The sequence below is a fragment of the Cajanus cajan genome, chromosome 4 (assembly GCF_000230855.2).
Source record: "Cajanus cajan strain Asha chromosome 4, NIPB_CcT2T_4, whole genome shotgun sequence".
In the NCBI taxonomy this organism is placed as follows: domain Eukaryota; kingdom Viridiplantae; phylum Streptophyta; class Magnoliopsida; order Fabales; family Fabaceae; genus Cajanus; species Cajanus cajan.
The window spans coordinates 72,733,567-72,761,227 of NC_138520.1; the positions used below are offsets into that span (position 1 = coordinate 72,733,567).

The following is a 27,661-nucleotide window of genomic DNA, read 5'->3' on the forward strand; positions in this document are numbered from 1 at the left end:
CTTAATATCTTATGTTTGAATCCTTTTTGTTCATTATAAAGAGAATCAGGTATGATAAACTTGCTTTGATTAACATTTGCTCGATACATACAGTGTCATGTTTTGATTGGATTGAATTGAATTTAATCTCAACACTAGAAAAATTTGGCCCAAATTTATTGGATTGGTTTGGGTTCACTAGTACAAAAATGACTTTTAAAATCGGGATTTTAAAATTGGTTATAAGGTAACCGATTTTAAAAGTGACGCGGTGGTAATTTCGTAAATAATGACATTACTTTTAAAATCGGTTACGTTATAACCGATTTTAAAAGTTTCTGACGTTACTTTTAAAATCGGTTCTTGAAGACCGATTTTAAAAGTTTCACTTTTAAAATCAGCTATTGAAGACCGATTTTATAAGTCCACTTTTAAAATCGGTTTCCAGTAGCCGATTTTAAAAGTATCACTTTTTAAAATCGGTTATTGAACAACCGATTTTAAAAGTATTATCACAGAGTTAAATTTCTATCTGGCTCCCATTCTCCCCCAAACTCCATATTCTCTACTCTTTGCCTTCAATAAGTTCATATATTCCTCTCTTTACTCTATCGGAATCTCATCTAAAGTGTGCAGCTTCTCATTTCCTCAGAATAATACAAGATTAAGGTAACATTTTCTTCTATTGTCTCTTATTTCGTTGTTGTTGGGCGAAATTTGTGTCTGGAACGGCCCCAGAACATCCCGTTCTGCTTGCAGTACGGGCCGTTCTACAAGCAGTACGGGCCGTTATGGGGCCGTTCCAGACTAAACATGTAGGCATTTTTTGAATTCCGGAACAGGCTGTTCCTGTTTAGGTACCTAACTTAGAAAATTAGACCCCTTGTATGTATGAGTTATATATTTGTAGTTTATTAATAATTTGTGATATAATTAATGTCTACCTAGTAATTTAGTGTTTAGAAAAAATAGTTGCTTTATTTGATTTTTATAAATTATTATGATGATGTTATATTTATGCACATATTGAGTGAACTTTAGTTTCCCATTTGAAATTTAATACAAATGATTAAAATAGTGAGATTAACATTCATGGTCTATGTTTATTTTTTTTTATATGAAGAATAGAAGTTATGGATAAAAGTTGGTTATTGAATCGAAGTTGGATACATGCATCACGTATAAGTGATGAGTATGAGACTGGAGTAGAATATGGATAGTGCTCCTACTGCATTAACTGGTGAAATCTAACTCCGATGAAAAAGCTATGGAGATTGGTTGCAGATATGGAAGATAACAATCGACCCAAACAGGTCCCTTGGGCTCCTAAAGTGTTTGGCTTCTGTAGTAATGTCCCCTTGTATATAAGCCAGAGCGACATATCAGAGATTACAAACGGGCACTGCATGCTGAACATATCAATTTTGCAATTGTGGTTATTGTAAGTATTTGAAATAATTTTAATTATGTTTTGTTGTTTTTTTCTAACTTTATTTCTAACCTTGTAGATTTATCCATAAATTGAGTGTGGATAAAGGGAATGATCACATTTATGGATTTTTGGAACCCGAGTTAATTCAAAAAATTGGGAACAAGACAGAAGAAATTCAAGTTTACATCCAAAATTGGATGTCTGAATCAAATAAAAAAGTTTACTTAGTTCCTTACTTTTCTAAGTAAGTATATTTGTATATAATTGATTATAAATTTTTTAAAAATGTATTGTCTATTACTGATAGTTTCTCAATGCAGTGCTCATTGGCAACTTCTGATTATTTGTCCAATGGACAATATATCTGTATGCATTTGTTCGATGCACAAACCTCCTCCTGCAGATTTTAAACAATTATTAGATAAGTAAGTTGTTTTAAAAAAACTACTTTATTTTGTTTATCATTACATTTTATTTTAAAATATAATAATGATGTCCTTTTATCATTATAGGGCTATGGAAGGATACCATATGCTTAAAGGTTCAAAGTTGAAGAAAAAAATGCTTTGGGTCTCTCTTAAAGTAAGTTATTTTAGTAATGGTATTTTTTCTAAGGTATTTTCTTTTGAATTATCATTACTACTAAAATTGGTTTTTATATTCTTTTTGTAGTCTCATAAGCAAAAAGGAAACTATGAGTGCAGATACTATGTAATGAAGGCAATGCATACTATTGTTGATTCACAAATAATATCTGGGTGGACTGAAGTACGTTTTAGAATTTTAGAATTTTTTATTTTAAGTTTGCATTTTATCATGTTTTAAGAGTTACTTCTAATTGTTCTAAATTTTCTTAACAGATATTTATAAATCGATCACCATTGTCGCTAGAAGATATAAACACCATTAGGGAGCAATGGGCTACATTTTTCATTGAAACATTGGCTAGCTACGAGTCATGTTTATAGTTTTACTCATTTTGTAATTTAGGATGCATCATAATTTGTAAGTTACTTTGATTAAATATATGGTTGACATTTATCAACTCTTATCATTTGTATGTAATTTGGTTTATTAAAAACATATGAATTGTCTGGTATTTTATTAATTTGCAGGTTTTGTTCAGGGATCCTCCTAAAATAAGTCAAATATTTAAAAAAAAATTAACCACTTTTAACATCGGTCATGCATTGACTGATTTTAAAAGTCTCACTTTTAACATCGGTCACTGTTGACCGATTTTAAAAGTGAGACTTTTAAAATCGGTCATTGTTAACCGATTTTAAAAGTCTCGCTTTTAAAATCGGTCAGCACCGATGTTAAAAGTTCCACTTTTTAAAATTGGCTCTTTTAAAATCGGTTCGAGAACCGATTTTAAAAGTAAAAAATGACCGATTTTAAAAGTGTTTTTTCCACTAATGGTTAGTTTAGATTCACAGGTTATCCGTATCCATTTACATCCTTAGGTTTGACCCATTTTAAAACTTCTACACCTCATCAATTCATGTTAGCCATCACTTTATCATTAAAGTGACACATAATAGTCTAGGTTAACATTGACATCACATCATCTTTCATAAACTAAAATTGGATTAAAAGAAGGACGAAAATTAGGTATTAAAGATTATAAGAAGACCAAAAGTACAATTTAGCTTGTAGTTTTAATTCTATTGTTCTCATATCTCGTTGTACTAAACTTTGACATGTCTTATGCGAAATTTGATAATTTAGTTAAATATTTTGATTTAATTAATTTATTGAAAACAGATAAAAAAATTTAAGAACATACAATACAATTTACCCTAAATATTATTAAATATTAATTATCATCATGTTATCTATTTATGTTAAATCACAATCAATATAAATTGTGTCGTGATATAAATTTTTTGTCTTAAATTTAAAAAATATTTTATATATTTAAAAATATGTATTTATACACATTTTGTGTTTGATATAAACTAGTATTTTATCTTGTGCAATGTAAATATTAAATATATATTATATATAACTAAAATTTAATAAATATTATGTTTAATATATGAATTATATTTAAAATTTATATAAATATATAACTTTAAAAATATATAAATTATATTTTAATTTATGATAACTAATTTATATGGTAGTATAATATTATTATTTATTAATAATTTATTTAAAAATATAATTCATAAATAATTATGATAAATAAAAATCAAATTAAATAAGAAATTAAAATTTTCTATAAATTCTCTTATCGAGAAAAAGTCCTTAAAAATGTTTTAATGCAAGATAGAAGTTCGTATTTAATATATAAAAATTATTTATTTATCTTAAGTTTAAAATATATTTGATATGATTAAAAATATCTATATATATATAATTTTCTTTTGTAAATTTTAACTATACATAATAAATATTGAACATGTGAGATGCACATACTAAAATAGTTTAAACTTAAAAATCATATACAATTAATATTTTCATATTAATAATTATGAGTACAATATTATTAATAAATAATATAAAATATAATAATATAAAAGTGTCTTGTATTTTAAAAGTTTTAAAATTTACGTTTAAAAATTATTATATATAGTTGCATAATTACGGTATATTTTTATCAAAATTTATTTGTTATTTTATAGTTTTTAAATGAAGTTAAAATTAACTTATTAAAAAATATTTACTTCACATTATTGTACGTCTGATTTATGAATGTGTACTTTTTTTTTTACAAAACAAATACTGCTACAACCATAAAAGTACAATTTTAAAAGTTCATTAACTTAAAAATTAATGAATCCAGAAGAGCGTGGTCCTTGTACTCACATTATTGTACGTCTGATTTATGAATATTTGCTCTCCTGCAGAGTGTGACAAAGATGGTAGTGATGAATCCAGAAGAGCGTGGTCCTTGTACTTCTACAGCTTATTTCAATGTCCTTTATTTTGATAAATGTGTTAGTTGGCACTTGGCAACCAAATCTAACGCCGACTGCAGAAGCCAACATACATTTTCAAAAAATGAAGCCAGGCCCAGGAAAAGAATGAAGATTCATCTTTGGACATTCATGGCTTCTTCTTTCTTTTCTTTCTTATTCATCCACTCTCAGGATTTAGGTTAGGATGAACCTTAGTTTGAATATTTTTAATCCCATGTCTTTTCATGTGAATTAAGTTTCTCATGCTCGTTTTCCCATCCTCCCTGAGCCATTGAATCTTCTAGTACCATCATCTACAATTTCTATTTTATTTTGAAATTGTTCATAAATAAATGTTATATCATTATCTGTTTTTTCATTTTTTTAAACTTTTTTTTTACTTACTAGTTACAATTAGTTGGAAAGTTCATGCCTCCATGCATTTACTTGAAAAAAATTAGACATCTATAGTCTTTACAAGAAGAAAGAGAAGAAATAACCGTCTTTTCTGATACAAGTAGTGCAATTAAATTAAAGAATGGCAGTAATTAGTGATTGATTTAAAAGAAGATAAGAGTTAAAAAGTAAATATATATAGAGAAAAGGAAGTCAGTAACAACATGTGTTGTATTTATAATAGATAATAGATATGCATGACAAGAAGTGTAGGAGAAATTGTTAACCCGTTACTAATCTTGAATTTCTCCCGTACCTTCTGATCTTCTTGATTACTAATACAACAGTATAAATGGTGATCCCAACAGCAACACATGATAACAACGCACTGAAAACCCAACTAGAAAAGGAAACATGACATGATTCAAACAACAAACTACCCTGCTTTTTTTACCATGGAAAGCTGACAGCAAGTGCTACCCTTGTGTGGACTGCTTTTCCATGACCACATACCACCCCATGAAAAGGATGCCCAATATTGGAATGCACACTTGGGTTATGGATTCAGCACATACCACCGCATTATATTTTATTGTTATAGTCGTTTTGTTTTGGTAGGAATCTGATTTAGAGGTGATAAAATATTTACCTTGTAGTTTCAAAGAATTTAACTAAACAAAAAATAGGCGTAAATTCCTTGTCACTGGCAATGTCACCAAACACGCATACGCGTTGGTGTTTTGAATTCGTATTTGATCAAAGAAAAACGGGAAAGCCGTGTTTAGTGATGTCACGGATAAGAAGAAAAATGAGCTTGGAAAGGACACAGAAAAAATAGTGAATATATGTTAAAAATATTGTACGTATGCTTCTTTCAAATCTGCAACTGTTAGTTGCTTTTTTCTGCAGTTTGTCTGTGCTTCCCATCTCTATCCACTATCCAGTGTTTAAGTGTATCAGTGAGAATCTTTGCATGGCGGAAATGAAGAAGACTCTCCCTGTAGAACAAAACAACACAAGTGTAGTAAACAGTGTAACGAGCCCTATTCTCCTATTCATTAATTGTTCTTTCATATTTCTGCTCAATAACTACCACATGTTCACTTGTTTTTCATCATGATGTCGCTGCCATATAATATTAACTGTCATCGATCTTCTTTAAACATATTGTCTACCGAATGAATTCATAAAATTTCTCAATCAAATCCATATGAATTGAATGTGGTGCACTGCCTGTGAATATTTGATTCCAAAACTATATGTTCCTCTAAAATCATGGTAAACACCGAATCAAAACCAATAAACCATAAGCATACATAGACAATATAAAGTCAATACTTCTTTGTGTAATATATTGCATATTCTATAGATTATTTCCTCATTATGTCCACCTTTCCATCTTTATGTGTGTTCTTATATTTGGATGAGATGACTTATTTTAAGATTTTGTAGCCCGAGTGTTTCAAAATATTTATTCCCTAATATTAAAGATGAATCTATAAATCATCTGAGCATAAATTCCAAATTCAGTTTGACGAAGACTTAACGAAACAACTTTTTTCTGGGCTATTGAAAATTGATAAATTTTGTTTTGGCTTGCTTCTACTTTCTGTATCTGATAATTAATAATCAATAACAATAACTGAAACTATGATAATAGTTCAAACTAGAAGAAAATTTTTAAGATCAGGGTTGTTGCTGCTAACTGTTAAAGCAGTAAAACTTTTTCTTTATTTTTTTACTGCTATAATTAATTATGGTTGCTTGTATTAGTGAGTAAAGTTTTGTTGTAATTATGTTTGCTTAGTTCAGTAGATAATATCTTGTTAGGTTTCTGATTTTAGACAAATCTACACACTTAATGATGGTGGGAACATATGTTTTACTGACAGCATTTATGGGCTCTATGTATGATTGTCATTTTTCATGTATTTGCCTTATATATGAATGAAAAACAAGCAGAATGGTATGGTTTTTCAGCAAATACGAAATTGCTCTGTTCCCTAACCTTTCCTCTTCTCTGTTTTATGATTTGTATGGTTTTTTATGTTTTATGCTTCCGCTGCCCATTGCTTGTCTTAACACTAGTATCGAGAGCATTGTTCTTATAGGTTGTGGGTCTGAAAAAAATTGAGAGGAGAGATTAAACACTTGTGAGTGAGTGATAAAATGGCTTCGGGGAATAATGGTGTATTTGTTGTTCCTCAATTTTCTGGGGAAAACTATCACATATAGATTGTCAAAATGAGATCATGTTTGAAGTCTTTTGGCTTATGGGAGTATGTAGATCAAGATAAGGAAGTTCCACCATTGAGGGCTAATCCTACCATAGCTCAAATGAAGCAACATGAGGAGGAGACTTTGAAGAGGGAAAAAGTTGTCTCATGTTTACATTCAGATTTGACAGATGATGTTTTTACAAGAATTATGCATTTGGAAACAGCAAAACAAATATGGGACGAGTTGAACGAAAGGTATGCCGGTGATGAACGGGTGAGATCCATCAAACTATTGACTATTAAAAGAGAGTTTGAAATGCTGAAAATGAAGGAAAGTGAATCAGTCAAGGAGTACACTTCAAAGTTGTCTCACCTGGTGAACCAAATGAGATTGTATGGAGAGGTGGTCCATGACCACAAGGTAGTCGAAAAAATGCTGATCAGTCTACCCGTAAAATTTGAAGCTAAAGTTGCTGCCATTGAAGAGTCATGTAATCTTAAGAAACTAACCATTTTCGAAATGGTCAGTAAATTGCAAGCCCATGAGCAAAGATTCTCCATGAGAATAGATGATGTAACTGAAGGTGCATTTCAAACAAGACACAAGGGAAAGCAAGCTGGTCAGAAAAATCAAAAGAAGCAAAATTATAAAACAGCTGGTGACCAAAAGGGGAAAACCAAGATGGATGGGAGTAGTGAATCTGCAGAAAATAATCATTTTCCTCCTTGTTCTACATGCAAAAGAACAAATCACTTGTCGAAAGATTGTTGGTATAAGGGGAAGCCTCAAATCCAATGTAACATTTGCAAGAAGTGGGGACATAGTACGTACTGCAGATCCAGGCAGAACGAATCTCAACCACAACATGCACATCAAGTTAACTTCACCGATCAACAATTCCGAAATGAAGAACACTTGTTTATGGCTACTCAAACAAGTAGTTCAGGTTCAAATGATGTATGGTATGTTGATAGTGGGTGCAAAAACCACATGGCGAGGAACTCAAGTCTCTTTACTTCTTTGGATAAGGCTGTCCAAACCAAAGTTAAGCTTGGAAATGGAGATATCGTACAGGCTGAAGGAAGAGGTACTATTTCTATTCACACTAGCAAAGGTCCTAAATTTATTCATGATGTTTTATTTATTCCTGATTTGGATCAGAATTTGCTAAGTGTTGCCCAACTAATGAAGAGAGGATATTCTCTTTCATTTAAAAACAATGGCTATATCATATTGGATTCAAATGATTATGAAGTTATTAAGGTTGAAATGTGTGATAATAACTTTCCAATCAGTTTGAATCAAGTGAATGAATCAGCTCTTGTTTCCAAACATGATGATTCTGTTTTATGGCACAAAAGATATGGTCACTTTAATATGGGTGCATTGAAATTTTTGCAAACTCATGATATGGTGAGAGACATGCCTATGATGGGTAATATTGATGATTTATGTGATGCTTGTCAATTGGGAAAAATGCATAGAAAGTTTTTTTCATCAACAAATGTCACACGAGCAAAGGAAAAATTGGAGCTTATTCACACTAATTTGTGTGGTCCAATGAGTGTTCCTTCTCTTAGCCAAAGCAAATATTTTCTTCTGTTTATTGATGATTTGACAAGAATGACATGGGTGTATTTTTTATCAAGCAAAGCTCAAACTTTTGATGTCTTTAAAAAGTTTAGAGCCATGGTGGAGTCTCAAAGTGGCTGCAAAATTAAAATGTTGAGATTCGACAATGGGAAGGAGTATACATCTAATGAGTTTAATGCATTTTGTGAAGATATGGGCATTGTTCATCAATTGACAGTAAGTTATACTCCTGAACAAAATGGAGTTTCTGAGAGAAAAAATAGAACAGTTATGGAGATGACAAGATGTTTAATTACTGAAAAGAAATTGCCAAAATATTTTTGGGCTGAAGCTGTTTATACAGCCATGTATCTTTTGAATAGGCTGCCAACAAGAGTTGTTCAAGAGAAAACATCAATTGAAGCTTGGAATGGAGTGAAGCCCACTGCCAAACACCTGAAGATTTTTGGATCTATTTGTTATACTCATGTTGCAGCAGCAAAAAGATCCAAAGATGACAAAGCTGAAAAGAGGATTTTCTTAGGCTATGCTGCAAACTCCAAAGGTTACCGGGTGTACAATATGAAGTCAAAACAGATTCTGATCAGCAGGGATATTCAAATTGATGAGAATGCATACTGGAATTGGGAAAATAATGAAGTTCAAAGGAGCACAAAAACAGAACAGTTGACAACCAATTTCGACCAGGAGCAAGCTGCAAATGAGAATAAAAATCAGATTGCTGAATCTGATTCTCCTGTGCTAAAATCCAAGTCTTTGGCTGAAATTTATGAAAAATTCAATTTTGTTGTAAGTGAGCCTTCTTGTTTTGAAGAGGCTTCAATGCATGAAGAATGGAAAGATGCAATGAAGGAGGAGCTGGCCATGATTAACAAAAATGACACTTGGGAACTTACTTCAAAGCCCAAGGACAAACATGTGATTGGCGTCAAATGGGTTTATAGAACAAAATTAAATCCAGATGGTTCCATCCACAAGCACAAAGCAAGGCTTGTTGTGAAGGGGTATTCTCAAATGGCTGGAGTTGATTATGGTGATACATTTGCGCCGGTTGCTAGGCATGAAACAATTAGATTAATTATTGCATTAGGGACTCAATATGGATGGAAAATCTTTCGCTTGGATGTTAAATCTGCTTTTTTAAATGGAGTATTGCAAGAAGAAATATATGTTGAACAGCCTGATGGTTTTATTATTGCAGGTCATGAAGAAAAAGTTTATAGGCTTCATAAAGCCTTGTATGGGCTGAAACAAGCTCCAAGAGCTTGGTACAACATAATTGATTCTCATTTTCTGCAAAATAATTTCAGGAGGAACCAAAATGAGCCTACTCTTTATGTGAAAGATTGTGGCAATGGAAAGAAAATTGTGGTTTCTCTTTATGTTGATGATTTGTTGATTACAGGTGATGATGTTGATGAAATTGAAGAGTTTAAAAATAACATGTTGCAGGTTTTTGAAATGACAGATCTTGGACTGATGAGGCATTTTTTGGGGATGGAAGTGTATCAGATTAATGATGGAATTTTTCTCTCATAGAAAAAGTATGCAAATGACTTGTTGAAAAAATTCAAATTAGAAAATTGTAATCCTGTTTCAACTCCACTTGCTGTCAACGAAAAGCTCTCCAAGGCTGATGGTGATGCAAAGGCAGATGTGACTCAATATAGAAGTTTGGTTGGTAGTCTTCTTTATTTGACTGCAACCAGACCAGATTTGATGTTCTGCAGTAGTTTACTTTCAAGGTTCATGCATTCACCAAGTTTAACACACTTTGGTGTAGGCAAAAAAGTGTTGAGATACTTGAAAGGTACTGCTGACTTTGGCATTTGGTATAGCAAAAGTGATGGAAAGGTTGAAGGTTTTGTTGATAGTGATTAGGCTAGATCTATTGATGACTCTAAGAGCACAACAGGATATGTTTTTTCACTTGGTAGTGGAGTATTTTCATGAAACTCTAAGAAGCAAGATGTGGTTGCTCAATCCTCTGTCGAGGCTGAATATGTAGCTGCAACAGCAGCCTCAAATCAAGCTATATGGGTCAGGAAAGTCTTGACAGATTTGAGTCATGTGCAAATAGAACCTACTGTGCTATGGTGTGATAACAAGTCAGCCATTTCAATTGCTAAAAATCCAATTCAACATGGGAGAACCAAGCATATCAATGTCAAATTTCATGCTATAAGGGAAGCTGAGAAGAATGGAGATGTTCAGTTGATGTATTGCAGGTCCGAGGAGCAATTGGTAGACATACTCACTAAGGCCCTTCCAAGTGCTAAGTTTAATGAGCTAAGAAGCAAGTTGGGAGTCCTTAAGAAAAGTTTTAGTGTTAAAGCAATAAAACTTTTCCTTTATTTTTTTACTGCTATAATTAATTATGGTTGCTTGCATTAGTGAGTAAAGTTCTGTTGTAATTATGTTTGCTTAGTTCAGTAGATAATATCTTGTTAGGTTTCTAATTTTAGACAAATCTACACACTTAATGATGATGAGAATATGTGTTTTACTGACAGCATTTATGGGCTCTATGTATGGCTGTCATTTTTCATGTATTTGCCTTATATATGAATGAAAAACAAGCAGAATGGTATGGTTGTTCAGCAAATACGAAATTGCTCTGTTCTCTAACCTTTCATCTTCTCTGTTTTATGATTTGTATAGTTTTTTATGTTTTATACTTCCGCTACCCATTACTTGTCTTATCACTAACATTGAGGTTTTCATAAAGGTGTTTTGACGAACAGAAGTGCCTCGTAATGATACAGTGATAGAGTTCGTATCTCAAATTCATTTTACAGCTAGCGTTGAGGTATCACTCATTTTATTATTAGTTTAAAATTATAAATTTTATAGGTCTTATGATTATCTCTCTTGATTTAATGATAATACCTACCAAAATTTATAATTCTTAATCAATAATAAAGAAATATTAAAAAGAAAGTGTTACATTCTCAACTTGCTTCTTGCTTATCATCACTTTCCAACCTGGGTTGTCTTTTATTTTATAGACGTTGATGTATGTTAAACCTTTTTATTTTAATTTTTGGATGAACAATTGAACCAATAAGGTTGTTTAAACTCAGTACCTCCTTTATATTACCTCAATATCCCACCATTTGAACTTATTTTAGTTGCTGCTTGTTACATGATGTTATATATGAATTGTTTCTTCTTGTTTATCGTCACCTGCCAACCTAGCTGTCTCTTCACTCCATCTATTGAAATCGGTATTACTTTTTCGTAAAATATATCATTTAATTTTGAATAGATTTTTTTTTTCTTTTATGAGTGTTTCATGAATGAATTAATGTATGATTATATATATAAAAATATATATTTTGCTAAAACATGTTGACAACATTTCTAATTATGGATGTATTGTTTCTGAAATATCATTGACAGAAGTTGCGCCTACACTATTGTTTCTTATAAATGGATTATCATCTCCTGCAATTACTTTTCAAACTGCATGCATCATAGACCTTGAAATAATTTTGGGATTGAAATAATATTTTTGTTTCATAAAAGTATTAAAAATAAATATAGATTGCTAGCAAGAGAGCGATTGAACCTAAACTGCACAGGCTTCACTACTAGATTTTAATCCTTTAGCAACATTTTCTTGTTTATATTTGTTAAAATGTTGCTATATATTATATGAATATGTTATTTTGTAACATTTTTTTGAAAAATGTCATTATAGATAGAGTAATATTTTGTATTTTAATATTATTTTTTCAATTGTTTTCAAAATCAGTTTCATATCGAGTAAAAAAAAATTACATAAGTTATTTTGCAACATTTTTTTTTGAAAAATATTATTATAATTGCTTCTAAAATCAAAGTCTCACATCGAGTAAAAAAAATATTTCTCTTATATCTAATTGTAACCCATAATTAAAGTTCCACATCGAATAGATTAATGACTCATAAAGAGTATATATACTCATATAGTTATATTTAAGATAAATAAAATTTGATATTCTATATACAATTAGTGGTGATTAACTAAAAATGTTGTTCCCTAAAAACTTAAGGAATTCCTAGAAATTTAGGAGACATAGAAATATAATAATTGATAATAATATTTAAATTAAAATTAATTATTATTTTATAAGATTAAAAAAATCTTGGCAACATCATTAAAATGTTACAAAAAATTATTAAAATATTACAAAAATACTACTTTGATAACATTTAAAAAATGTTACCTAATTATGCAAAAATGTTACTAAAAGTCTTTAGCAACATGGACTATATACAACATTTGATAATATGTTACTAAAATAAATTAGTAACATTTATACATAATTAAGTAATATTTTTTAAATGTTACTAAATACCAGTTGTGTTGTATTGCTTGTGCAGTTCATTTTTCAACTTCATATTAACGTGCACATGATCTTATCATTAGTTGTTGTATTCATATTACTATTAATTTGTTAAAAAAATTTGAAGTTATTATATTCTGTGTTATATTAGTATTCATATTACTATTAATTTGTTAAAAAAATTTGAAGTTATTATATTCTGTGTTATATTAGTTTGTTAAGATAAGATTCTATTATTATGTAGTTGTTTCACTTTATAGGCTCCTCATGCATGTATCTGTTTATATAGTCACTGTATGTATACATAATCAATGCTTATACATATTTTTTTATGAATAAAAATCATCAATCTCACTTTTCTTATGCATAGTATCATATTAAAAATAGATTTTTATTTGAAATTAGTCCATTCTTATATTAAGATTACCTGTCAAATAATAGACTGAATGATATTTGTGATTTTATACATTAAATTAAGATTTAATAATTTTTTTAATCCTCCAAATATAAAAAAAAAAATTAGTATTTTGATCTTTCAAAATTAAAATTTATCTTTCGAGTCTCCGTGATTTCAAAATATATATATATATATGGTGTTACTAATATTATAATTGAAAGTAACAAAATGAAAGGAACTAAAATAGTAATTTTTTTTATATTTTGGGAATTAAAAGCACAAATCTTAAATTTGAGGAAAAAATTAATATTTTTGAAATTATAATAGCTAAAAATACAAGTTTTAAATTTAAGAGACTAAATATATATATTTCAAATTTAATAAATTAAAAACATATTTAAACCTTGAATTAAAAGGTAAAATGTTAGAAATATTTTATTATCAATCTTTGATAAATAACTTTGTAGTCAATAAAAAAATAAAAATAACAACGGGTGAATTATATTAAAATAAAATAAATTTTGAAATATATATATATATATAAAGAGGTTCAAACAATATCGATATAATTTTTACTAACTATTACACTATTTAATAGTTTTATATTAAAGGTAAATTTAATATAAAATATTTATAGGAGCATTAAAAGGACAATAATATTATAACAATACAAAAATATGTGTGTAAACCCTAATTAAGTACCCAACATAATATATGTTAAACAAATTCATACCTACTTGACTATGCAATGAAAATATTGTGGACTTGTCTCACTAGCTTAACATTTTAAATTGGGTATAGAACACAAATCGATAGAATCTTGAACATTATCAATCACCATCTTACTTTAAATTTGTAAAAAAATAATTTATATTGTGATGTAAAATTATTTTTAATTATTATTTTTTATATTCGATAATTGTAACTCTGGGGAATTATGCTTGGAATTAATTATATTTGTTTAGATCATAAATGTTTTGAAAAATCTTTATAAATGTTAATTGACAATCAAAATATTTTTTTGCATTAACTATACAAATTAAGATAACATAATATTTTAATTATAATAAAACATTCTTTTTAACTCAAGAATGTTAATTTACCTATTCATGGAAAAAAATTTGGTGGAAAACATATATAAAAAAAATCATATGAAGCCAAGTTTCCTAAATGTTATCTTTAAAAGATAAATCAAATGTAAAAAATTAACATATTCAACTTCAAATTTTTTAGAAAGTAAAAGTTTTTTTTTTTTTGATAAGCAAAAGAAATTTAAATTAAAGGGAGTACAAGGGGTACTCCAACCCGTTACAAGAGACACATAGACATAATTAAAATCAAAGCTAGAAAGAAACTATGAGAAATACAAACTCGGGTTATAATACCAACTTGTGTAACTAAAAGAACAACCAGGGACAGAACTATTAATCCATTTCCATGAACGCAATTTAATATTATCCAACACTTCCTTGCAATCTGTAGTACCTTGCTGAAAGATAATGACATTTCGATGAAACCATAGTGACCAGATAATAGAAACCCAAACCACCCGCAAAAAGTGAGAATGTTTTTTATATATACCAAGATTCGTCCAATATAAATAAAGAGAAATTAAAGAATTGGGAAAGACCACCGCAACCTCCAACCAATTAGCAACAGCTAACCAAGTATTAAATGCCATCGGGCACTTTAGAAAAAGATGAAGCGGGTCTTCAACAAACAAAGAGCAAAAAGAACAAAAATTGTTATCCAACTCCACACCCACGTACTTGTAACAATGATTTGCACGGGAACGCATTCAATAACACCTGCCAACAAAACACCAAGCACTTGATCAGAGCCTTACATTTCCAAAGACTTTTTATAACTAGTTGAAAATCCGAAGAATATCTGAGTTCTCCACCTACCGAGCGTTGTAGCCAAATGTACGCACTTTTCACCGAGAATACACCGTCCTTATCATAAATCCATCTCCAATAGTCTTTCCTTGAAGAGATAACTTGCAAGCCCTGAAGCATATCCAACAAGGTATTCACACTCCTACCTTCATGAACAAAAGGTTCTCTTCTCCAATTAACATGTCACACCCACGTAGATCCCTCCCAAATTCCATTATCTACCACCACTGACAACGGGTCCAAGGCAAAGGAGTACAAACGAGGAAAGACATCCAACAAGCGCACACCACCTATCCACTTATCCTCCCAAAATCGGGTCATAGTGTCATCACCAATACAACGTTCAGTCTTTTCGTCCAACCAAAAATTCCCTTGTTGTAGCACCCCCACTATATCCTTCCACCACCAAGAGGCCCTCCTATCCACATTTGAGCAATTTGAAAAGGACTCAATACGATCATACCTATCATGAAGAACTTTAGCCCACAACATACCCGGAGAGAGCATGCACCTCCACACCCATTTCCCTAGTAGTGCCCAATTGAACAATTTGACATCTTTGATTCCCAGTCCACCCTCAACCTTTGACTTACACACCGTTTCCCATTTTACCCAAGGAATTTGCGAGCCATCCTTGACACCTCTCCACAAGAAATCACGTTGGATGGCCACAATTTCCTTAATCACCGAGTTTGGAGCTTTAAAAAATGAAAGGAAATGGATGGGCATAGCATTCAAAACCGAATTAATTAAGGTCACTGATAAATACTTATGCTTCCAAGAGGATAGACGCTTTCGTAAGCCATCAAGCATTGGTTTCCAAGTAGACAACTTCCTAGGATTAGCACCAAGAGGTAAGCCCAAATGCTTAAACGGTAGTTGACCCACCTTGCAATGTACAAAAGCAGCCGCCAAGTTAGTGAAATCTTCCCCAGAATGAATACTGACCACGCAACTCTTGTGGAAATTAATTTTCATGCCTGAAATTAACTCGAAACAGCGCAAGATGGCCTTTAAGCACCACAGATTCTGCATAGTAGCTTTTCCAATAATTAGAGTATCATCCGCGAACTGTAAAAGAGAAATCGGTGGACCTTCACCGCCTAAGTGTAATCCCTTAAACAGATTCATCTCTAAAGCCCTACTCATCAACAGTCTAAGGCCTTCCGCAGCAATTAAGAACATAGATGGTGCCAACGGATCACCTTGCTTTAATCCCCTACCCATAGATACTTCTGCCATAAGACTCCCATTCACAAGGGTTGATAGGCTTCCCCCACATACACAAGCTTCCATCCATCGGACCCATCTCTCATGAAAACCACACCCTCGGAGCATGAACAACAGGTAGTCCCATCCCACAGAGTCATATGCCTTCTCATAATCAATCTTCATAACAAAAATTGGCTTCTTATATTTCTGAGCGTAATCAATAGCCTGAGAAGCAACTAGAACATTGTCCAACATATGTCTACCAGGAATAAAAGCAGACTGATTCTCTGAGATGATTGATGGAAGAATATCATGCAATCTATTCGCCAATACCTTAGAGATAATTTTATACAAGCACCCCAGCAACGAGATAGGACGAAAGTCAATCATACCTTGAGGGCAAGAAACCTTGGGGACCAAAGCCACAAAATAAGATAGAAGAGCCTTTGGAATCTTCAAGTTAGTATGAAACTCAACAAGTAAATTCATCACATCCACCTTCATAAGAGGCCAAAATCTCTTCAAAAAAGCAAAGGGATTTTAAATTAAAAATGGTAAAAAAGAGTTTCAAATAAATTAATGATGATAGAAAAAGGAAAAAAAAAAAAAAAGAAAGAGAAAAAACTACGAAAACTACTTTAATTAACTTATGAAAATATTTAAAAATTCTTAAAATAAAATCGCATTTCAAATAAGCTTATCATAATTTAAATGAGTATATCAACAAATCAAAAGAGCTTACAAGTTAATAAAAGTTTGTCTCGATAAACTTCTATAAGAACATTTCTAATAAAGAAAAATAAAATTAAAATAAATTTTTATATAAATTAAAATTAGTTTATACATAAAATAATTTGTAGAAACTCTCTTATTTTAATTTATCCAAAAATTTGTATTTAACTTGAACTAATTTTAGTTTATAAAATTTTATTTATTTTTTGAAGTGTTTCTATAAACATTTATCTAAACATACTCTAAAGTGTATTCAATTGCATATCCAGTTAAATTGTACTAGCGTTCATTTTTATTAATATCTAGTGTTTAGGTAGGAATATACAAAAAAAATTAATCTATTTTGAAGAAAAAAAATTAAACTAATCAAAACTAGTTTGATTAGATTGTTTTTTAAAGAAAAAAAGAGACTCATATTAGGTATAATTAAAAGGAATAACCACATCACTCCGTTCCAAACTAATTTCAAATAAATTGACCCATATTTTTAAAAAATTGAAACAATTTACTTTTTTAAAATAAATTAATTCTATTTAAATTTTTAAAAATTCAATCCATAAACATCTTAGTCCCTACATTTAGGAAGCAAGTTTGAGCCTCTCTTTTAAGTGTTAACAAAAAAAAAACCTAAACATCTATCACTATTATAAAGAAAAACAAACTTTAGTAAACATGAATATTTAATCAAATGATATTTTGAGTGAAAAAAAAAATATAAGATTGTTTTTTTCTAGGTGAAAAAATATATAGAAATGTTATTGGTAATAAATAATTATAATTCATTTATTCAAAATTAATATTTATATTAATTTAGGAGAAAAAAAAACACAAATGTTTAATTTAGAAAAAGAACGAAAATTAAAAATAAAAGTTAGGCAGCTTTTATGTTTGATGCTTCATATAAAATAAAAGTTTAGCAAAATTCCAAAGTATTTTCGCGAGCTTCATATAAAAGTTTTCTATTATAAAAATAATCTAAAAATATGTTATAAACTTATGACTTAAATATTATAATGTAAGATAAATGTAATTAAAGAAAAAGATGAGCAAAGAAAGTTGAATTTAAGAGAGGTGGAGGCGGAGTGAAAACATGGACATTTTCAAGAGCAATAGCCATTAGCCAGTGAATTTAACATGGAACACAGCAAACATCAGTAGAGATTAAGAAAAATTCACTTGAGCATGAGCAGATACTCATTTTTCATGAACAAATCCTCACCACACAACAACGATCTCAGTAAAACACAACTTTTGGTCAGCGTTGAATGGAGTAAAACAAAAAACCAAAATATGATAAAGAAACACGGTGAATAATTTTGTAAAAATACAAGGCAAGAACATAATTGATACTTGCAGAAAAATGAAGAAGCTGAAATGCACTTGTGGTTACTAAATTCAGTCTTATTCTAACATTTCATCCTATAATTAAGAATAATATAATAATGGATTAGTAAATGTGAATAAAAAGCTATAAAAAGGAAATGAGATGAATTAAAAGTGAGTAAGAAACAATGGAGGAAAATTACAAGTCTACAATGCTACAGAGAAGAAGTTCGAGTATGGAACACAAGGAAAGAGTTGGGAAAAAGAAAAGAAGAGTATAGCAATAGGCAATAGGCAATAGGCAATAGGCAATAGGCAATAGGAAGGAAGGTAAATGGGTAAATGGGTAAATGGGTAAATGGGTAAATGCTAGTGGTGGGAAGGGGAAGGCGTGGATTTGGGCTTACTCCTCTTGTGGGAAACGGCTCTAGCGAAAGCCTCCACGATCCTCTGCTGCGAGTCCAGGATCATCTCGGTGCGCTTCATCTCCATCTCCATCCGCATGCTTTCGATCTCCCTAGCCATCTCCATCTTCATCTGCTCCATCCGAACGAACCCGTCGCGGAGGACCCTGATCGCGCCCACCATCTCCGCCACCACGTCCTCCCTCTCCCTCTTCGCCACCCTGGGGCCGTTTCCGTTTCCGTTTCCGTTTCCGCTCCCGCCACGCGCCGCGTTGAAGAATTTGGAGGACGCGCCGCCGCTCACCCCGGCGGGGATCCGGATCCGGAAGCCGGGGCCCGAAACGGGGCCGTTTTTGTAGAGCTTGTTGAGGCTCCGCGTGTTGGTGTTGGATCCCGCCGCGTTCTTGAATTCCTCGTACAGATCGTCGTCGTCGTCGTCATTGCCGCCATCGTTGTCGTTGTCGAGGAAGACGAGGTTGTTGTTGTTGCTGTTGTTGGTGTTGGTGTTGGTGTTGGTGTTGGTGTCGGGTTTGGAGGGGCCTTTCTCCATGGAGTCCATGGATTTGAAGTGGACCCAGGAGGAGGGGGAGGCGGTGGCGGCGTTGAAGCGGGGGAGGGGGAGGTTGCGGAGGCGCTGGACCTCGGTGCGGTAGCGTTTGCGGAGTTTCTCCATCTTGTGGCGGCACTGGACGGCGGTTTTGGCGGCGGGGGAGGCGTTGGGGCAGTGGGCGGTGACGGCGTCGGCGACCTCCTGCCAGTGGGTGGCTTTGAGGTTGGTGCGGCCGAGGGAGTACCATTTGTCGCGGTAGGCGTCGATGAGGGCGGCGGTTTCCTCCGGGGTCCAGCAGGGGGGAGGGAGGCGGCGGGAGGAGGAGGAGGAGGCGGGAGGGGCTGGGAGGGGGAGGGGGAGGGGGAGAGGGAGGGGGAGGGCGGAGGGGGGGTTGGAGTCGGTGGGGGAAGAGGGGGAGGCCATGGTGGAAAAAGAGAATAGAATTTTAGGTATAGGGTGAAGGATAAGGAGGAGGGCGCAGGATAGGAGAGAGAGAATGGTGGTGAAGGGTTGTTAAAGTGGGGAGGGATGTGCGGCTGAAAATGTGACGTGGGTGGATGGGGAGGGGAGCACCGCTTGGGAGAGGGGCTAACGTGCGCCGCGGGGGAGAGAGGTCCACCTCTGACTTTGCCCATGACCATTTCATCTAAATTACCTCTTTGTGGGGTGTAATTAAACTTACTCTTACCCTTACCCTTACCCTTACCCTTACCCTTACCCTTACCCTTACCCACCGCCAAGGCTCTCTTTGCTTTTCCTTGGCCTTTGAGGCCGTGGTGCTATTATTAGTGGTGGGGTGGGGGGAGAGAGAGAGTGAGAGAGTGAGAGAGAGTGAGAGAGATACACCCAATGAAAGCTGCCCACTGCTCATCACGTGCCCTCCCTTCACAAATACTCCTCACTTTCATATCAACTCACCCCCCACTCAACTTCCAACGCTTCTACCTAAATATGGGACTAATCATTACTTTTTTACTTTTCTTTTTTTTTTTCTTTCACTCAAGATAGATTTTTAACTTTGAATTCATCCACACCACACAATTCAGAGGAATACTTTCAGCCCAAAATAAATTTTTTAATATCAAACATTTCATGTTTCAAACAAAACTAAAAGTCAAGACATACTTTAAAAAATACAACATATAATTATTTATTAATCAAAAATTAAAGTTATATAGTATATTTAACAAGTTGTGAAGTTACTTTTCAAATTTTAATTAATAATATAATTCTAAATTTTACTTTTCTAAAATATGTCTCATATTTATATTATTAATAAAAAGGATTGTTTCATCATTTGTGTTTATATATTTTTGAACAATTTTAATCTTTATCATAACTATCTTTTATAAATTACAAACCTTTTATTTTTATTTTTTTTGTAAATTTCACTCTATAATTGTTTGTACTTTTAATATTTACTCACTATTATATAATTTTTATTATATTATTTTTTAAAATAATTTACAAAAATACGGAGTGTTGTTTTTTACACTAATCTTAAATAAATGTGTTAGAATGAACTGTTTGGAAACTTAATATGTGCGTCTAGGAAAGCAAATAATAGTGTTTTCTCTTTCACTTTTACGTCACAAGTGATGTGAGTTTAAAAAAAATGCAGTTCCAAACGTTCTATAAGTAGAACTATTAGAATCGGTCTTTTGAAAATAACACGTCCTAAATTCAAATTTTGTTAGGGAGATCCAAACTTATAAGAGAAAAATCGAGTTCTCAATAATCACATGTACTTTTAGTGACAATTGCGTCTTATTGTTACAGTAAAATTCCAACTTGGGTGGGTTAAACCTAAAATCTTGTTAAATATCAAGTTTCATTATTACTCTGACAATAAGTATAGGTGAAAGAGAGTTTATCTATAATCCTACTAACTGCCAAGAAGAAAAGCACCAAAATTCACTGTAGTTTAAAGTTACTACAAGACCTTATAGTCATGATCTAATGATTAAGTTTTTTGAATTGTATTTTCTTTAATTACTTTACGAATAATACTTGAATTTTGTGATCAGAAATTCATGCAGTAACTTGCCACGATACCATGTTAATTGCAAAGTTTTGGGCTAGATTAGAAGCTACCATGTAGGATAAATGTTTCATAATTTAAGCCCATATTTTCTTACGTAACTTTGCCACGGTACACGTCGAAAATTGAAGTTCCTTCCAGAAACACAAAACATTACCACTGTTAAAAACTACTAAAAGCTTCTCCACGAAATTATATTTACGACGTGAATTTTAAGACTAAAGGTGTATTTGTATTACCGTTATGTTGCGCAACACCATACTTACTTTAGCTTTTTTGTATTGAAATGTGAAAAAAGTTCTGTTTAACAAATATTAAACGGTTTTCTAAACAAACACCAGAAGGCTGAAGAAACACACCACACAACTTCCATAGAATCGGTCAATCAATTCTATTCTATACCTCCACCTTACGTACACCTCAACAGGTGAATCAAGAAATGTCCACTAATTTCGTATCACATAATGCTTGCAAATGGGAGTCATCAGCTTGCATCTCGGGGTCTAATCCCATCACTGATCACTCTATGATGATGAGATTGGTGCTGTTCTTTCTTTTAACACTAATATAAGTTTCCGTACAAGGAAAAAGAGAAATAACAAAATCATGAAATATCCACAGTCACATACCTATCAAACTTCTTGTAGTATACTCAACTGTATTTGATTTGCAATCAGCTATAATTTGGTGCCGAAATACCTAAAATTATTTAAACCACCTCAAGCATTAAAGAAGTAACTTGAGCCCTAGATCCATTCCTGTATTGCCTTGATAGATTGAAACCTTGATTACTTAACAAAGGTGGAAAAAATTGAGAGAACAAACGAATGAAACTGAGGATTCAAGACTTTTTGTCCATTCTCCGAAACCTCAATGAAACTGGGTTCTCCAAGATAGAGACTTTAATATTATTCCAAATTTCTGATTTAGTTGGAAGCTGAGTAATTTTCTCTAAAATTTCCATATCTTCAGATAGAACAGAGCCAAACACGGTGTATGAATTTCTCCATTCCTTGTGGTCCGCGAGACTAATGAAGAATTCTGGACCAGAACCAACCCATGCAACAGATCCTCTACTTATGGTAGGACAGTATTCTTTTGGAATATTCTTGAACATAGACCCATAGGATTCCAATGTTCCTTGAACAAGTGCAAAAGGAGGGCCATATTTAGTCTACATCAACATTCAAATTCAAAAACACACCACAAGGGGATCAATAAAACAACAATCTGGAGGAAAGATGTACAAAAATGAAAGTTAAGAACAAGGCAGCTAGCACTGGACATGTTTCCACCATCCATAAACAGACTTCAAAGAAAGATTATAACAGTGACAATGAGGATTAAACTTAAATCCTCGTGCATCTACTTCAAGAAGAGACTTCAACTATTTTAAAACAAGAAAGCTAGAATAGAAATGAAGCAGAAGTAGGTATATAAAACAGTACCAAGCAACCACTAGTTGATTTTCTCTTTTCCCTCCTTTTTCTCATTTTAATGGCCGGTACAGGAAAAGGGCCACAAAAGGTTGATAGTTAAAACCATCAAATGCAGTAAAACAGATAGTGACAAGAAATATTGGTAAGAGAGGCAGGAAAACAAAGGAAATTATTTAAATTGAAAATATGCTAGCAGGAATTCAGCATGGAGAGTACAACTTTGAAACCTTTGATTCAAAAGACTTAATTATTCTTATTCTTTTGGTAATTGGTAGTAAGTATTAAATTAAAACGATAGGGATATTTGAACTGAACAAACTCTAATAATCTCTTAAACAAACTCATTAGAAGTCTAAAGGGGAGCAGAAAATAAGTATGAACACTTCCAAACATTTTCATGTTCTTTACAATGGCTAGTCCAGTCATAAAGAAAACATGGTGAAGTAATATTGGCAGTCAGTATAGAAGTACAACAGTCAGGCATGTGCTGAGCACGTGTCTGTCTCGGTATGTTATACACACAAGACAGGAACTGTTAGTCAAAGTTAATTCATTTACAAAGAAATTGAAAGAGAGACGTTCCTATGGAAAAAAAAATGAAATTCAAATTAATTCATTACATAGAAATTGATGGGAAAAATAATAAGAAAAAAAAATAATTAAAGAAGAAAATCAACACAGTATCAGCAATATTACACGCACAAATTTGTATGCTTATTTACATAATGAACCTTACCCTTTTAATGTGGTTTCCTTCTGAATCCCAAAAGCTTCCTCGGCTTTCGGCACGATGAATCTGGCAACCAACACAATGAGGCATCGCCAACAGCTCAAGAATGTAGGCAACAGAATGTGGAGCACATTCAGGCAAAAGCTGTAGTAATGAAGGATTAAAACACATTTTCAGTTTTCTCCTATCAATCTATCTAATGAACAACTAGAAGAACATTACGACCTACATATCTAGATATTGTCCATGATATAACATTAAGACTTACAAGGCTTTGTATCTAGATATTATTCATGATATGACATTGCAAGTTACAATAACAGCATGACTAATGCAATAAGGATACATACAGTATCTTTAATGATTATCGTGTGAAAAACATGTAATCTGACATTGCATTAGATAAAAAATAAAATAAAATGGGTGCAATTAAGGGAAATTTCAAACAAAGTTTAAAAATCTTTCTTCTCTTTATCTCCAGGCAAATAACTAGCTTTTCAACAAGCTTCTGCTACAGATACTCAAAATTCCCAGTCCGTTTGTAAAATGACTGAACAATATCACCTATTGAAAACAAAACCAATCAACCAAACTGTTAAGAGTTGCTAGTTTGTTAGAATAATTGGTTAATTGTTATTAGTTTGTTAAGAGTTAATTTTTAGTTCTAATTAGCTTTATATATGGAGCATATACACACTCTATTGTATTTTTTATCAATCAATTATATAATGATTTTCTATGGTATGTATGCTTACAGTATGTGTATGTTACTTGTATTTTCCCTCAAGCCTCTTCATCTCATATTTCTGCTACAAACATACATATTGTCCAAAGTTCGGCAAAGCCCATTATTATCAAGGCATGTATGGAATATATTGGTCCTCCTTTAAAGTTTCCACACATAAATACAGAAAATATATGTAGAAGCAAATTAGCAATCTACTTTTACAAACAGTTATAAATAATATGCTTTTTAATGAGTTTTTCAAACACATTGGACATGCCTCATTTGCTAGATTAAACAATTAGGAATACATGATAGAAATAGGATAAAGTAAAAAACATGTCCAGCATAATACTGCATATAAAATAACCAAGGTAAAAAGTCCAATGAATGTAAATGATATATAGTAAATTGAGCATGCAGGGAAATACTAACTTTTATGCGCAGAATTCCATGGTCTGTTTCCATGCCAACAATTCCCTAAAAATACGTGTATTAGGGAAAGTTAATCTATAGCTCAAAGATATAGAGAAAAAAAAATATGTACAACAATCACATAGCTTAAGGATGAGCAAAAAAAAAACATAAATATATTTTGAGCAAATTATAATATTGCTTACACAAATACATTTATGGACAGAAAGATGTGATAAATGATAAATCTTAATAATATAAAGACTTTAACTATAGGAAAATGAAAGAATAAAAAATTAATTAATACATTAGAATGAAGCGATTCTAACATAAAGTAGCATTCTCAAAATACGTACAGAAAGTAATGTGGCTTAGTGTCAGAAAATCCACCAAAAGTATTTAGAATATGCAAAAACATGAATGCCAAAACATTAACAATTAACTGGTAGGGAATATAAAACTTGGGCGTTATTATTTGTACAGCAAAAGTTTCTGCCCCTTTTTACAATTCAAAGGGGGAAAACCTTCTGCAGTTCTTTCTACTTTTTTCTCATCAATAATATAAATTTTAGTATAGAGAACTTTATATTTTATAATATAAAACTTTTACAATTTGGTGCATTTGGTTGGAGCGCAACTCTAGTATACTTGAGGAGGTTTCAATGAAACAGCACTAGTTTTAGGATAAATTACGCATTTGATTTCCATTTGGTGTTTAGCACATGGCACATATAACGGAATTTTCCTAGTCAATATTTTGAGAGACTGGACGGCTTTGTCTCATAGATGTTCTCTTTTTTCTTTGTTGATTTTTGCTTGTAGTTTTGCTGAAGAGGATTCCTTATCCTCCCTTTTCATTCTAGTTTTTTTCCCCTTTTTCATAATGAATTTATTTTTTATATTAAAAAATAAAATACTTTTAGAACACAGAAAATAATTTGATACAGATAGTACATATCTCAAAATTGTATATGAAGTATATGCCAATGCGAGAACTAAATACAATAAATAATATTCCTACCTCTTCCTTATCGAAGACAAATCCAGAAGTCCACATAACTAGATCTCCAGAGTCTCGTCGATCAGGATTTAAAGCATCCTTTTGTCTTTTCAACCAACACTGAAACGAAAGCAGGAAACAATATTAGGATCATCTACTACGCATAAAAAACGGGGATATTCCATTATTATATAATTGTATGTTTGAAGCAAAAGCAATAATAAACTATAAACTATACCAACCAAAAAAGAATATCTTTACAATGACGGTACTATTATGCCCAACCAAATTTACGAATCAAGATTTAGATCATAGCCCATTCATGATAGTCATTAAGCCAACTAGATTCACATATGTATGTATATGTATATATATATATATATATATATATATATATATATATATATATATATAAATAGAGATTTATGAAAATCTCTACACAGAATGTCATGAGACTGATCTAATTCACTTACACAGAATGCAGCTTTTGGAAATAAACAAATCTATAGGCAAACTTTGAGTACTAGGTGTGTCTATTTATGTTTCCAAACCTAAGTGAACATTAAAAAAATTGTTGATCCAACTGGGCTAGAATTGACAAGAGAATGGCAAGTGGCAAACATAATTTAATAAAGTGATAGAACATGTTTAGCTACAAGTTTAAAAAGAACTTTTGAAAGTTTCTCTACTTAAAATAAGGAGTTTTTTTTTCCACAAAAAATTCTCAAAAACACTTTGAGCTTGTATCCAAACAAACTCGTAACAAGACAGACAAGGACACGATGGGAGTAAAAAAAATAGCATACACCTCATTCTAGTTAACTGGAGCCTACAGAACACTGGCTAGCCCCCCCTTCTTAAAATCTCACCCATCAAATGGGATTTGAAAATCGGACCTTCGAGATGGAGTGTCCAATGCACAACCATTGGGGTCTCCCCTGTAGAACAAATAGCATAAAAATTGAACCTTAAGCTAGATCTCACAATGGGGAGTTGCATAACCAATAAAAACTGCCTAATAGTGACAAATAAACATTGAATGAGCCAATCAACACTGCTTAAAGTCCTAAATCACAAGTCACATATGACAAAATCAAATCTAGCAATGGCAAAATATAAGAAATGCAGCAATACCTCACCAAATCTAGGTCCACAAGCTTCCCTATCACCACAATACACCCACGAATTACACAAACAAGCCCCTCCCTCGCCGCTACACGTTCTCTTACAAGCCATGCAACATTCCTCAGAGGAATTCAACCTAAATTCAGAACCCCATTTCACAGCATCGCCCCAAAGCTCCAAATGCTCGACCCCTCTGCAACATTGCTCCTCTTGTGCACCCCTCAAACCCAAATCATGATCCGTTGAAGGCAAAGACTCGGTGCTGGGCTTGAAGACCACGGTAAGGAAAAGGTAGACCGCGGAGCAGGAGATCGCGCCTATCAAGAAGAGAAGGAGAAGCGCGAATCTGCCGAAATCTGAGCCGTTTTGGCGACGACCCATTTTTCAGATTGCGGAAATGAGGTGCCTTTCTTCTTGGTTCTTGGTTCTTCTTTCTTCTTTTCTACGTTTGAGGTATGGAGAAGAGAGGGAAATGGAACGACAACGACAACGACAAGAACAACAACTTAGGCGGATTTTCATTATGAAGTTGCAACAAACGCAAAGGTGATGCTTCCACCGCAAAAAATAACGACACGTTATTTCCCATCTTTGCTTCTTTCCTTCTTTTAAGTCTTTTTTCCTTTGCCTTTGTGTTTTTATGTTTTGTAGACTCAGCTTTGTCTGCTCACTATTTTCATCTCACATTGTGCGCGCATACTAGTTAGTCTGTGCATGCATAATTATTACTTCATTATCTCATAATACGTGTTGCAATAAACTATTCTATACAAAATAAATAAAACATAATTGTAATTTTATAAAATTAATAATTA

General features: G+C 32.4%; 2 protein-coding genes across 5 annotated transcripts; both read right to left on the minus strand.

The window, feature by feature from the left end:
* Positions 1–18,565: 18,565 nt before the first annotated feature.
* LOC109788766 (uncharacterized) lies at positions 18,566–20,309 on the minus strand. Its single transcript, XM_020347585.3, has one exon. The coding sequence runs from the start codon at positions 19,794–19,796 to the stop codon at positions 18,789–18,791; it is 1,008 nt and encodes a 335-aa protein (XP_020203174.2). The 5' UTR covers positions 19,797–20,309; the 3' UTR covers positions 18,566–18,788.
* A 1,451-nt stretch (positions 20,310–21,760) lies between these two features.
* On the minus strand, positions 21,761–27,486 carry LOC109788774 (uncharacterized). Of its 4 annotated transcripts, XM_020347597.3 has the most exons (6): positions 26,856–27,482; positions 26,618–26,659; positions 25,743–25,841; positions 24,743–24,787; positions 23,590–23,727; positions 21,761–22,588 (listed from the first exon to the last, which is right to left on the minus strand). In XM_020347597.3, exons 1-6 carry the CDS (start codon positions 27,225–27,227, stop codon positions 22,256–22,258), a joined length of 1,029 nt encoding a protein of 342 aa, XP_020203186.1. In that variant the 5' UTR covers positions 27,228–27,482; the 3' UTR covers positions 21,761–22,255. The 4 variants fall into 4 exon arrangements, with proteins under 4 accessions (XP_020203186.1, XP_082929136.1, XP_020203187.1 ...); XM_083073010.1 differs by lacking the exon at positions 24,743–24,787 and having other exon boundaries at positions 26,856–27,486; XM_020347598.3 differs by lacking the exon at positions 26,618–26,659 and having other exon boundaries at positions 26,856–27,478.
* Positions 27,487–27,661: the final 175 nt, after the last annotated feature.